Source organism: Canis lupus, chromosome 33, assembly GCF_003254725.2.
Source record: "Canis lupus dingo isolate Sandy chromosome 33, ASM325472v2, whole genome shotgun sequence".
In the NCBI taxonomy this organism is placed as follows: domain Eukaryota; kingdom Metazoa; phylum Chordata; class Mammalia; order Carnivora; family Canidae; genus Canis; species Canis lupus.
Genome location: NC_064275.1, coordinates 16,887,341 through 16,900,844, shown reverse-complemented (window position 1 = coordinate 16,900,844; position 13,504 = coordinate 16,887,341). Strand labels below are relative to the sequence as shown.

Genomic DNA, 13,504 nt, shown 5'->3' with positions numbered 1-13,504 from the left:
CCTGTTCAGAAAGGTATCATTAAAATGTTGTGTCTTTTATCTGAGAGAACCAGTGAACTGGTTCTCTGTGAACTGGAAATCATTCACTAGTTCAGGGATATTAAATCCACATTTCAGTTTTTCTATCGGATCCTGGGAATGACCCCTTTTGCTCTCTCTCTCTCTCTCTTTACATTAAGGATGTAATTAAGGATGTAATGTAATCCTTACATTAAGGCCTCTTCTGAGGCCCCATGAAAATTATTTTCATTATTGTGGACCCTACTTAAAAGGAGCATTGTTGGGAGGCCTAGGTGGCTCAGTGGTTGAGCATCTGCCTTCAGCTCAGGCTGTGATCCCCTGTCTGGGGATCCAGTCCCGCATCAGGCTCTCTGCTTCTCCCTCTGCCTATGTCTCTGCCTCTCTCTCTAGGTCTCTCATAAATAAATAAATAAATAAATAAATAAATAAATAAATAAATAAATAAAATCTTTAAAAATAAATAAATAAAAAATAAAAATAGTATTGTTATTACTCCTTTGACTTTGTCCCAGGGAAAACAAATAATATCATTTTTCTTCCTGCTGTTTTTACCTCATCAGAGAGAGGTATTGTGAAGTCTGGCCTCTGTTAATGGAAAGCTTATTCTGAGATCAAGTTGAAACCCTCTAAATCAAGATCAAATAAATCAATAACTGTGATGTATTGAGCATGTACTACAGGTTTACAACTATGTTGGGTATTATAATGCCCTGATAACAGAAGTAAGTCTAGGCCATTGGAGCTTTATTTAAAAAAAAAAAATCAGAAGCCAAATGATAATATTTCTGAAGATTTTGACTTTCAAAACAATCATGTAAAAATTCCTTTATCATTTGACTGCTGACCAGCATTATCACAATTCCTTAAATCCCATGTAAGTGCTTTCAACCGAACTGCCATGATGTTTCATTCCATGATTTTAGTGAAGATTGCCATCAATTTTGTTGGTTAGTTGATTGGTTTTTCGGTACACGATATTACCCTGTGCCGTGGCTGAAGAAAGCCTGTTATGATGTGGTTAGACAAAATTGGAATGGAAACCAACAGTTCAGGAACTCCCTTTGTCAATAACTGAGCTTGGGTTTATTTACATTTATAAAGGAGGCATTTTTGTGCATTTATTTTATTAGAACACTGAAATTAGGAATTTTTAATGGAACTTTTTATATCAATAAATCAGTTTTTCCTTAATCTTCATAAATATCCATATCTTGAATAGAAACATAAGTTAAAGAATGGATTTCTGAGCAGCTCACCTATTTCTTATTTTAGAGTCTTGATTCATGACTTTACTTTAGGTTTCCTCCATTTCTGAATCAATGACCTTTTGATGCTTAAAGATGAATACAGCTCTACCCTTGAGGCAATTTTTCATGGAATAAAATACATGTAAATCTCTTTGTCGTTCGATAAATACTAAATGTATGCAAGCTGAAATTTACAGATAAAAAAATTGGGTCTCATTTTAAGGATAATTACTGAATTCTTTTTTAAAGAATCTGTCACAGAAATCATAGTCAAAACTCCAACTTGTACTTTTACAAAAGAGAAGGGACATATTTATGAATCCAGGGAACAAAGTTTGACACTCTTGTGTAAACACCAGGAAAGTTTGGTCTTCCACATCCATGTCCCCAGCTAACGATGCCAGTCAAAATCCATTGTCCATCACTGGTTCTTCGACAAGATAAAGGTCCACCCGAATCTCCCTACATAGGAAGAGAATGCAAGTATGAAGTGTCTTTCTCCCGTGAGCACCAATTTTGTCATTAATGAGTATAATGGACTGTATCAAAACTCCCATTCTGGAAAGTTTTCGCTTGGCTAATTACAATGCAGTTTGGAGAAGAGTCAGGAAATAATGTGAGCTTCTAATGTCATTTTAGAACTATTCTTCCTAAAATCAAAAAGCTGCATTTATCACAAGAAATGTAATCCTCTGGCTGAGAATATCTTTAGAATATTCCTGTAGAGGAAACAGCTCTCACAAACCCCAAACAAAGAACGAACCTCAATAGTAGCGGAGGTGGCCATAGTAGTAGTAGTAATAGTAATAATGGATAACATTTATTCAGCATGAGATGTCTGCCAAACACTGTTTTGGGTCTTTTAGCCCTGACAACAACCTTATGAGGCACAGTCATCTTGGAAAGTTGACCTCTGCCTCTGGGCCATGCAAACTGAGTGGCTGGTTCCAGAAGAGGCCCCACTTGGTTAGCCCCGGGTAATCCCTATGGCTCACTGGGCCATAGCCATCGCGGACAAATCACCCTCATTTGAGAGTCCCTTCTGATAACTCCACAAAGCAAAGGCAAAACTAATTCAAAGTTTAAACATAATTCCCATAGTGTCATCCTTTAAATTATAACATCTGGGCTTTATGTTTCTAGTCTGGAGGACAGGTAAAGCTGCAACTTAGCTAGAGACAAAGATAAAAAAAGCATTCTGAATCTGCCCCTGAATCCCACTCCCCAATTCGAACCCTGATTAGGTAAATTCTGACTAGTAGAGAAACTGGGCTCTTTATTTTAATTACTGCCACACCAGCTCTACTAAGTCTAACTTGACCTGTAAACTCTGGTGACTACGTGGAAGAGGACTGTATAATTGACTAGTCTCAGGAAGCAGCCAAAACATAGGAGCTTTAGCATTAGAGAGATAGGGGTTCACATTCCAGCTCAGGCATTTACTTACTAGCTGTGTGACTTTGGGTAATTTGCTTACCCTCTCTGTGTCCCTGTTTCCTCTTCTGTAAAATGGGCATGAAATAAAAACTTGATTGCATTTATGTAAAGGATCTAGCACTGTGCTTGCCACAGAATAGGAGCTCAGAAGATAAAATCCATTATTATAATAAAATGAGTCTTTGTGGCATGGTGGATAAGATTGTGGAGAGATGTGGGAACAGCTGCCACAGCCCTCTCCATCCTCTAAATAATCTGTTCACTTTTTGGCAATCATATAGCTCTCTGCATAGATTGGAATCTGAGACCTAGAAACGTCCCCAGGAAGATGAACTCCAACTTTACCGCTGTCGGGAGGCCTTATCAGAGGCATAAAATGAGTGTCCTCCATCACCTCTCCCACTCCTCTTTCCCTTCCCCCAGCCTATGCATCAAAGGAGCAAGTGAATAAAACCCTGGTATTTCAGAAGGGAAATGGTTGGTAGCCACCCTAAAACACTGTGTGTGTCGGGGGGGAGGCGGGGGCGCGTGGAGTAGAGGGAGAGAACTGCTTTTCAGTTTTGGGTTATCAGAAAATAAATCATGGCAGAAAGATCAACCCCAACTTCATTTTCTAAATGCTGGAGGAAAATACATGGGAACTAGAAAACGGAGTTTTATAGACCTAATTATTTAATCCCCTTTCCCTGATCTTAGACAATTAGATTATAATTAATATCTGAATTAAGAGAAATATTTGTCCTGGTTATTTCCCAGTGTTGTGCAAGTTAAACGTGAAAGTATTTATGGAAAGTATAACAGCCTGGTAGAGGAAAGGTACGATGACTTACCCTGCAAGCATCTCTCTTCCCTGACATGACCCCCGCACAGAGCATCCGTGAAGTGATGATCCCATAGGTGGAAACGCAGAGGGTTTGGTCAATGAGTTCTACCTCTGCTTGCTGCAAAACAGGGGAGCCTTTATTGTCTGGAAAACACATTGAAAGTAGAAATCATGGTAATGATTACACTTATTCAGGGTGTTATTAGACCATCTACTCACATTATCTCCTTTTATCCTCATAACAATTTTTTATGTAAATTCTCTTATAATCGTCATTTTGCTGGTGAATAAATAGAGGCTGAGGAGGAGGTTAGAGGGAGTGCCCCATGGCGCACACACCTTGCAGGTAATAGAGCAGGATTCAGACCCAACTTCTGACTCAATCATCTGAGCCACTGAGCCATCCTCCTTAACTGTGTACTTCCTGCTTTCCATAGGACTGTGAGTCCCAACTGTTACCAATACTTACTGGTCGAGAGGCCTACCCCTTAAATGGAGCAGCAAAACCAACGTATGGAGTCCTGGGAACTATAAAAATATGTTTTGCTATAGCCCTTTCCCTTCTTTCTTATCCTGTCTGGCTACAATGATTCAGAAAAATAAACACAGTCATGCTTATAAAGAAAATGTCTCATGAGAAGCTGGTTGAACAGACTCTTCCCTCCTGTGAGATAGGATATTGTAATTAGAGCCCCAAGCACTGTCCTGATAGGTTACAGGTGTTGGAGCTGTGAGCCCCCCTCCCTCATTAGGGCTCTGAGACCCCAGCAGGCCATATGAGGGCACATGCAGGCAGTGAGGCCGGGAGAGACTGCCCACAATAAAACTTTAGAGACGAGGCCAAGGGTAAGATTCAAGATTTGCAGAAAATGCATCTGTCCTAAACCCTTGGAAAGGGCTGCATGGGAATCTGAGATGCATGGGAGGTGAATGGAAAGCGTCAGTACGAGCCTCTGGGGAGGCGCTCACAGAGCTGTGGCTTCTTCCCCTTACTGCACACTGGGAATCGGCCATGAATCCTAGACCATGAAACACCTTGACAGAGCGGATGTAGGGAATTTTCCCTACCACTCTGACCTTTGTGCATAATGGCAGAGGCGCCTGCTCTGGTGAAGGGATTGTAAAGAGGCGACCCCTCTGGGTGGACAGATTGAGGCTGGTGTAACCTTCAGGCCTGAATGGGCAGTCCGGGGAGCTAAGAGCCGGCTGGTTTTCCATCCCAACTCTCATCTACCTGACGAGTTGCCTTTGTGAAGGGCATACTCACATAATCCTCCAGACAGTTGCCTGTGATTTGACATAATAGACTGTGTGTTTTGGGTGGGGAGAGGGGTTGGTCATGGATGTCTTCCTCTTCTTTAAGAAAAGGAATCATTTCTTTGGATGAAAGGGAACCTAAAAGTAGTGAGGAATTGCTCTTCGATAGCAGAAAACCTAGCAACCCCCTCAAGTTTGAAAAGGGCCCATAGTATCTATGTATCTACTCAATCTTGTCTTGCCCATAGACCCCTCCGCCCCTTATTGAGGTGGGTCTTGCTTCTTCTGAGGGAAAGGGAAAAACATCATAAAATAGGATTTAATAACATTTTCCTCTATTCTACTTCCTAGAATTATCAGGAGGCTTGAGTGAGACCGTATGCAAAACTACTCCATGAGCCCCAAAGCACTACATCAACCCAGGCTGTACTATCCGGAAGGGGAGGGCATGACCATTCACTCTACACACACCTGCTTCGTGCCTGCGCCCCCAGCCAGTTACCCAGCACTTCTCCCCACTGCGCACTTTCTGGCCGGCAGGAGGGATGCATATGGGCTGAATGAGCTGTTTCAGGGTCTCAGGCCAGGCCGTACTGAGCTGTAGCAGGGCAATATCATAGTCAAAGGTCTGACTGTTATAGTACTCATGGACCACAATTCTTTTCACCGGGGAGATGAACTTGGCATTCCCTTGCACATACATCCCGAGGTGCGCGGTCCATGGCGTGGGGTCTGACAGCCTGGTAGAAAAGGAAGGAAGCATGAAGTCAGTGGCCTGGAGAACCATCCAAGGTTTGGACACAAGCCCTCTGCAGGCAGATGAGGGCTGAGGGAAGGAGGCCTGCCTTCCGGTTCCTATCGTAGCCCCTGGCTCTGTCCATGGACGTGGCAAAAGCACAACTTTTCTGAGCCTCCTTTGTCTCCTAGTAAAACCAGAGATGAAGGAAGGTGTAGTAGGGGTGGTGCCCTCACCCATCCTAAGGAATTGCTAGAAATTCTGTTGCCCTTGCCGTCTCATGAACCACATACAGGTCAAGAACGTGACTGGAATTAATTTGTTACATTCTCCTATTCATGCTGAGATAGGCATTTGATGGGGACAGTGGTCTGGGGATCCTTTTGCCAAATTCCAATGATATGAATTCCAAGATAGTTTAGAAATGAAAGTTCAATAAACAGGAATTTAATGAAATTCCTTCTTGTCATCTACCATAAGCCTGAAAGATCACTGCTATCACTGCTCAAGCATGACCATTCACAGGGGCCCCACTCTTTCTTTGTCACCCCTTCCAGAACTCTACTTCTGACCTCTGTGGCCTTGCACAGTCAGTCACTGAGGGTCTTGTAGTCTCCATGTGAGGCAGCCATCTCCACCTGCATAGCAGCCTTGCTCTAGAGGGGTGAAGACCTTGCAAAAGCTTTGCAAGAAATATAGGGACAGAGTCCAAAGAGGATAGCCTCAAATCTGCTTAGCTAACATCTCATGGGTGGCACTGGGGACCCGGGAGAGTATTTAGGTTAACATAGTACTCGGAGCAGTGTCACAGCATAGAAGACTAATGATCAAACAGAAGCATAGCCATTTTAGTCATGAACGTGAATTCTATAATTTCCAAAAGAGGCAAATACTTAAATTGTATAAATTGACTGACATATTATACTTTTAAAAATTCAGAATGAGAAATGAATGATATATTTTTGTACCTAAGATCTAGTAGATTCTAAATAAGGTTACCTTTGAAGTGAAGTGATTTGTTCTAAGCTTCCCTTTCGCCCTTAGCTGGAAGAGGATCTTCCCCATAATAATCCCATTGGTAAAGGCAGACAGAGCCCTTCCAATGCCAACCCTAATAATGGACCTTTGCTTGATTCCCCTCTGTGATATTGTGATTTATAATAAATATCTATTTGGTATTTATCTTGTTTCTGGCAGAGCTCCTAAACACCCTTGGAGTTTCCCAAGTGACTAGAGCCACAAAGCTGTCTTTTGTTGCCTTGCTGTGTTAATGAGTGACTGTCAGACCCCACCTAAGGTTGGCAGCTGGTTGCCAGGAGAACCAACTATGTGACTGGAGGGTTTGACCTTTCAGTCCCAGACACTTGCTGACCCCTAAAGAGGAGAGACAGACTGGAGATTGAATCCATCGCCAACGCCAATGATTTAATCAATCATGCCTGTGTAATGAGGCGTCCATAAGCAACCAAGAGGACACGGTTCAGAGAGCTTCAAGGCTATTTAACAGGTGGAGATTCAGGGAGAGTAGCTCAGGGAGAGTGGCACACCTGGAGCGGGCATGACAGCTCCTTACCCTTTCCCCAAACCTTGCCCCATGCCTCTCTTCCAACTGGTTGTTCCTGAGTTATACCCTTTTCCAATTAACAGGGATCTAGAAAGTAAAATGTTTTTCTGAGTCCTATGAACTGCTCTAGCATATTAATTGAACCCAAGGAAGGGATGGATGGACTCTCCAACTGATAGCTGTTAAGCCAGACGTATGGTGATAACCTGGACTTATAACTGGCGTCGGAAGTCGGGGAAGAGGGACTGTCTCGTAGGTATGAGCCCTTCACCTGTTTAATCTGATGCTATCTGCAGGCAGACAGGGTCAGAATTGAGTTAAATTGTAAGACACTCAACTGGTGTCAGAGAATTTCTTAGTGGTGTGGGAACCCTCCCTCCAACCGCCACTTTGGAAACTGGGTGCAGAGTCATTACCCGTCCACTTTAAATAGAAGTCCAGTGCCCATTCTCCACACACACACACACACACACACACACACACACACACACACCATTTGAATTGATCAAATGTCCCCAGCAGGCAGTTTCCTTCCACAACCCGAGGGCAGATGTATGGTCTGTGATCCCAGAGTGTGACCTTAGAGTAAGAACTGAGATGCCCTACCTGTTTCCATGGAAACAATGGGCTGCAGAAAGAAGCCACTCCCTGGAGATTACCGAGGCTGCGCAGTAGGCTGATCCGACAAAGTGGAGGCTGACTTGCCACGGCCAACCCCCTTCCCGGGTGTCAGTGCCCCCAATGATGCGGTGGAGGGCGGAGGAACTCCTGCTGCAACCTTTAGGAAAGGAAGGGTCACATGATTTAAAAGCCGACTTGGAAGAAAAACTGGAAATTAAGTCAGGTTTAGAGCTGCATTGAGAACTGATGCACCAGGCAAGCAACTGGAAACCTCTTGCTTATCTAGAGAAAAGGCACCGGCAAACCACTTCCTCCCTCCTGAGAACAGGCTCGGACACAGAGTCTCCATACGATAAAGTACATTTACTCAAGGAAGACGGGACTTGTTAGCAGTAGCTGCCCTGATATGAGCAGTGGTGGTGGGGCTCAGATTATTACAGATTAAGTCCAAAGGCAACAGAACTGAGCTTGTCTTCGGAGGTGTGCTGATTTGAGAGAAAGCATTTGGAAGAGAAATTTTTAAATTTCAAATGAAAACCTATTAAGAAAAAGTTGTTATCAGAACAATTATTTTCCAGGGTAAATTGTGTGGATAAAGATGCATAACATGTTGCCAGCTGGCCAGTTAGAGACCACGTAATAACATGCGGCAGATTACAGTTCTCAAGTCACAGCCAAAGAGAGAAGCAGCACTTGGTACCGATTATAACTTAAGGCCTAAGCAACCGTCATCCACTGTTCCAGGACGTCTCCTTTCTCATGGACTTCTCACTTAGGAGCTTCTCCCTTGATTAGAGTTATCAGAAAGTGAAAGTTCTCATTATAGACATCTGATGCTTTAATGCTAGTTGTCAAGAAAGCAGACAAAATCCACTCCAGAGTTTTTAATTCTGAGAAACCGTGTCAGATGCAGTTCACCAATATTTACTATTCTTCCCTGGACCCCAACTTTTGCCAGGGAGATTTACCCCCGGAAGGGAATGAAAAGGAACAACTGGAAACGAAGGAGGATGCATAGGGAGTCGGAAGGAACGTATTTCTACTCACTGCAGCCTTCTTCGTCGCTTCCGTCTGGGCAATCCACAGTCCCATCACACTGTGCATTTTGCTTCCTAAAGCAAATGTCATTGCCACACTTAAAAGTTCTGTTGCTACATGGAATGCCTAAAAAGGAATAAAAGACGGAAGAGTTTTTCCTGCTCAGAAACAGACTTGACTGAGTGGCACTCACTCTGTCCTCCAAGAGTAGTTTAGCCACCGCATCAGCATTTGCTGCTCTGGGAAACACAGCAGAGGGCGACGGAGGAAGCCCCCAGTGACCAGTCCCCTCACCTCAGCAGAGCCCCTGGGAGGCAGGCAGGGAGGCAATTGATTGATTGATTGTTGAGATCAATCCGATGGCCCCTCCTTTCTTCCACTAGAGGTGAGATGCAAGGCAGTTGGCCCTATTAGTTGCTCTAGGCCATGGCCCCTTTGCTATCCATTATTTTGTCTTATTCTCCAAGAAAATTTTCAGTAAAAATCAACACCCTACTCAGTCCTTTTATGCCATTATGGGGAAAATGGGCAGACTCTGCGAGGCACAGCCCATTTGTTCACAACTCGAATGGTGGGTGTTTCTGCGGGGGCTACAACAGAACGTGTCCCATCACAGTCCCTGGCATCACATCCTCAGCGTCCTTTACTCTCCAGCAACATTAAAAGCAACTAAGTGATGAAAACCTTCCAGTAGTCACAAGGACACACACACACACACACTCAGCACACACATTCAACTCCAATAGTGACCAACTGTTCCCATTTTGCCTGCGGCCCAGCGGGTTCCAGGGAACAGGGATCTTCCGTGTTACAACTGGGTTAAGTCTTGGGGAAACTGAGGCACGTCCGTTGCCCTGACTCCCCCCCCCCACCCAGGTACTTGGGCTCTGACTTAGAAGGGTGTCCAGGAGGAGGAGCAGCGGGCAGGGGGCCGTCCCTCACTCTGGGTGCAGTTGTGCTCATCCCGGCCGTCGTCGCAGTCCCTGAAGCCGTCGCAGAGCAGGGGGCCGAGCCGCCTGAAGGAGCTGGCGTTGCAGGCGGGCGGGAGCGACGCTGGAACGAGAGCGGACTGAGCAGCGTGCCCTCCACGGCGCTGCGCCTTCGCTTACCTGCAGCTCAGGGCAGCGTCAGGTGGTTGCTGTGTTGTGTTTTGTGTTGTGCTGTGTTGCTTTAGGGAAAAATCCAAATCCTAGGCCGCTATCGATCGAGACTGAGCTTGCCTGCGCCACCTGGGTGACTCAGTCAGCTCGGACCCGGGATTCCCGCTCCAGGGCTTGCTTGTCTCGGGGCGAGCCTGCCTGAGATGCTCTCTCCCTCTGCACCCCCTCTCTCTTAAAAAATTAAATGAATGGGCAGCCCGGGTGGCTCAGCAGTTTAGCGCTGCCTGCAGCCCAGGGCCTGATCCTGGGGTCACGAGATCGAGTCCCTCGCTGGGCTCCCTGCATGGGGCCTGCTTCTCCCTCTGCCTGTGTCTCTGCCTCTCTCTCTCTCTGTGTGCGTGTGTGTGTGTCTCTCATGAATAAATAAATAAAATCTTTTAAAAAAATTAAATGAATGAATGAATGAATGAATAAATAAATGAAATTGAACTTGTCTGCCCTCCTAAACAAAAGTGGGAGTGTCCTTATCGATTTTTGTCTTACTCCTCTCTGTACCTCAAGCCCCTGAGTCCAAAGTTTTCTTCAGTTGGGGCACCTGGGTGGCTCAGTCGGTTGGGTGTCTGCCTTTGGCTTGGGTCATCATCCCGGGGTCCTGAGATCGAGCCCCACATCGGGCTATCTGCTGCAGGGGAAGCCTGCTCCTCCCTCTCCCTCTGCCTACTGTCCCCCTGCTTTTGCTCGCTCTCTGTCTCTCTCTCTCACTGTCAAATAAATAAATAAAATTTAAAAAATAAAAAGAATTTTAAAATATTAAGTTTTCCTGACTAGATTTACAGTTATGAGTCTTAAAGGACAACAGGCTTGTAGTCTGTGTGGAAGGAACCCTCTCTTTAAAATTATTTTGTCCCAAGGGACCCGTTTCCTGAATTAAGAAACACCACTGTGAATTATCACAATTTTTCTTCTTTGGAATATTTTCAGGAATTGCCTTTGGACAAGTGACAGGTGCAGTTATATCAGTAAGCACCTCTGGGAGGTGTGATTCCTTAGACATGTCTGGTGTTGTGAAAAGTGATCATTTTTGTTATCTGCTCTTGTTTTTTTTTTTTTTTCAGTGGCATCTTTTGTTAGGGGTCAGGGGGAGCAGGGGAGGACGCTGCTGCCCTGAACTAGCTCATTGAGCTGGGTGGACCTAGCTGACTCCTAGAGAACACTTTGTAAAATGGCACAATGACAAAAATGATTGCCAAAAACAGTCCTTAAAAAGCAAGAATAATCCCTTCTGTCTGAAGCATCATAGCAAGGAATGATAATAATGTAAAAAAACACCAGCAGCCTCACTCACTATATAATAGGCAGTATTTATTTGCTTAAGCAACAGAAAACCCGATAAATTGAAAAGGTCAATGAACCATAAGTTAAGAGAGTTTTATTTTGTTTTGTCAAAAAAAAATCCAAAGGTGTAGAGCCATAAGTTATTTTTCATGAATATAATTTTTCATAGTTATATTAACTGTATGTAATATTTCTCCAAGAATATGAAAGAAACTAAATAGCTTCACCATTGTAATTATATTTGAATTAAACTCTGGGTCTTTAGGAGAAAGTGTTGCCAATGGTGTCATATGGTCTGGTGAACTATCCTCCCCATATTACTCCCTGAAACTGGAGATAGATTCAGGAATGATGTGCACATAGTAATGAAAAACCAAGAGAGAGAATCTCTGTCCAAAATAGGAATATCCAATACCTTAGCCCTTAATGATTGTAGGTATGACATTGTTGCAAACTATACAGGTAATAACGGTAATAATAAGAATTCTCTCATTCACAACACCTGTGCTCCATAAATGAATGTGCTGAAAGCGTTTACTTTTCTGCAGATTCTGAGGTCCTCTCTAGATAAAAGATCTGTGCTTTAAAATAGGATTGTTGGTTTAAGACTGTGGTTCATTGAATTACTAGCCACAGATCCTCACTCCCTGGGGTAGTATTATACACCTCTACCCTTGCCATGGCCCCAAAGTGTGCAGGATAAACTTGCCTGCCCCTTGACTATGGCCTCAGCTAAAGGGCTCACTTTGACTGATAGAATATGATGTGATGGTGTGCCAGTTCCACCCCCAGAACTCAAGAAGAACCATGTGTTTTTGCTCACCCCTCCTTTGCTCTACCACTAGTTCAATGAGGAAAACAGCCATGAGGACTACACCTGACCCCAACCTGGGAAGAACCAAGCTTAGAAGGACCCACTGCTTAGAGCAGAGCCACCCAGCTGAGTCTACGTCAGTCATATCTCAAACATCCCATGGATGCATGGTCCAGAATAAATGATTGTTGTCAGTCTCAGAGTTTTGGGGTAGCATGTTATGCCTCAATAGACACCAGCTGCAAAGACCCAGGTTATATGCCAACAGCAAAAATGGCCCTGAAAAGTTCACTTATTCCTAACAAAGCCATAGTACAACTTGAATACCCACCACAGAAAAGTTCATCACTTTCATCAAAGCAGTCATTTACTCCATCACATCGCTGGGCCTGAGGGACACACAAACCAGACGAGCATCTAAAAGATCCAACAGGACAGGCTAGAGACAATAAAACACAGGAAGTCTTTGTGAGTCTCTAAAAGTCATTAGGCCACATGAACAAAGGACTATGAAGTATTAGGTGGTTAAGGAATTGGCAATGTTGCAATAGCAATTATACGATTTCTCCACCAAATCCAACTATGGGCCGTCAATGAAAGACAAATAGGTGATTTAGGAGAACAAAGAAAGTGGACATTGCATCCAAGTCACGTGTACAAACTTTCTACTACTTACATGTTTCCCTCAGCAACCCGGCTTTGTCTGTGACTCGGAGATAGCTTAAGCCGGAATATGGTTTAGAGAGTCCAGCACTCTTAGTGTGCAATCTTTAAGACTCCCCAGGGAATTACAAATGGCCTTCTGGTATCTCTGAATCCTATATGATCAGACGCACTGTTCTGAGGAGCCTGTGCTTTTAATTACATTATCAATTATCTCTGTCCCCAAATACATTAGTAGCCACTGCTCTCTTAGACACTTGGACCTAGAGAGATTAGCAACTGGCCTCAAAACTCAGGACTCCTGCCTTCTACCTCCCAGGTCACCTCACCCGGGCTACTCATCAAAGATCCATTCCCTGACTGATCTTGAATCATAAATCCTGGGCTTATTACTAAATATATTAGAAATAATAAATCCTTCTCTGCTGCTATGGTCTGAATGTTTGTGTCCCCACAAACTAATTTGTTGAAATCCTAGCACCCAATGTGATGATATTAGGAAGTAGGGCCTGTGGGAGGGAATTAAGTGTTGAAGGCAGAGGCCTCATGAATAAGATTAATGCCTTTATAAAAAGAGGCCCCGAGGAGGTCCCTCACCCTCTTCCACCATGTGAGGATATAGGAAGTCTGTGACCCAAACAGAGCCCTCACCTGACCATTCTGATCTCAGACTTCCAGCCTCCAGAACTGTGAGAAACAAATTTCTGTTCTTTATAAGCTACCCAGGCTGTGATATTTTGTTAAAGTATCAGGAATAGATCAGGACACTCCCCTTGTGCATAAGAATGGGGGGAAACATGCGGTCAGGTCAACAACTATTTCACTGGCACATGATGGGGACGGTGAGT

General features: G+C 44.1%; 1 protein-coding gene across 1 annotated transcript in view; it reads right to left on the bottom strand.

The window, feature by feature from the left end:
• Positions 1-851: 851 nt before the first annotated feature.
• Positions 852-13,504, bottom strand: part of TMPRSS7 (transmembrane serine protease 7) — a 35,468-nt gene continuing 22,815 nt past the window's right edge. Inside the window, exons 11-17 of the mRNA XM_025477852.3 lie at positions 12,325-12,432; positions 9,687-9,797; positions 8,754-8,870; positions 7,692-7,863; positions 5,257-5,525; positions 3,536-3,672; positions 852-1,730 (exon numbers count right to left, since the gene is read on the bottom strand). Coding sequence (XP_025333637.1) covers positions 1,560-1,730; positions 3,536-3,672; positions 5,257-5,525; positions 7,692-7,863; positions 8,754-8,870; positions 9,687-9,797; positions 12,325-12,432 — 1,085 coding nt within the window. The 3' untranslated portion in view covers positions 852-1,559. The remainder of the gene's footprint in view (positions 1,731-3,535; positions 3,673-5,256; positions 5,526-7,691; positions 7,864-8,753; positions 8,871-9,686; positions 9,798-12,324; positions 12,433-13,504) is intronic.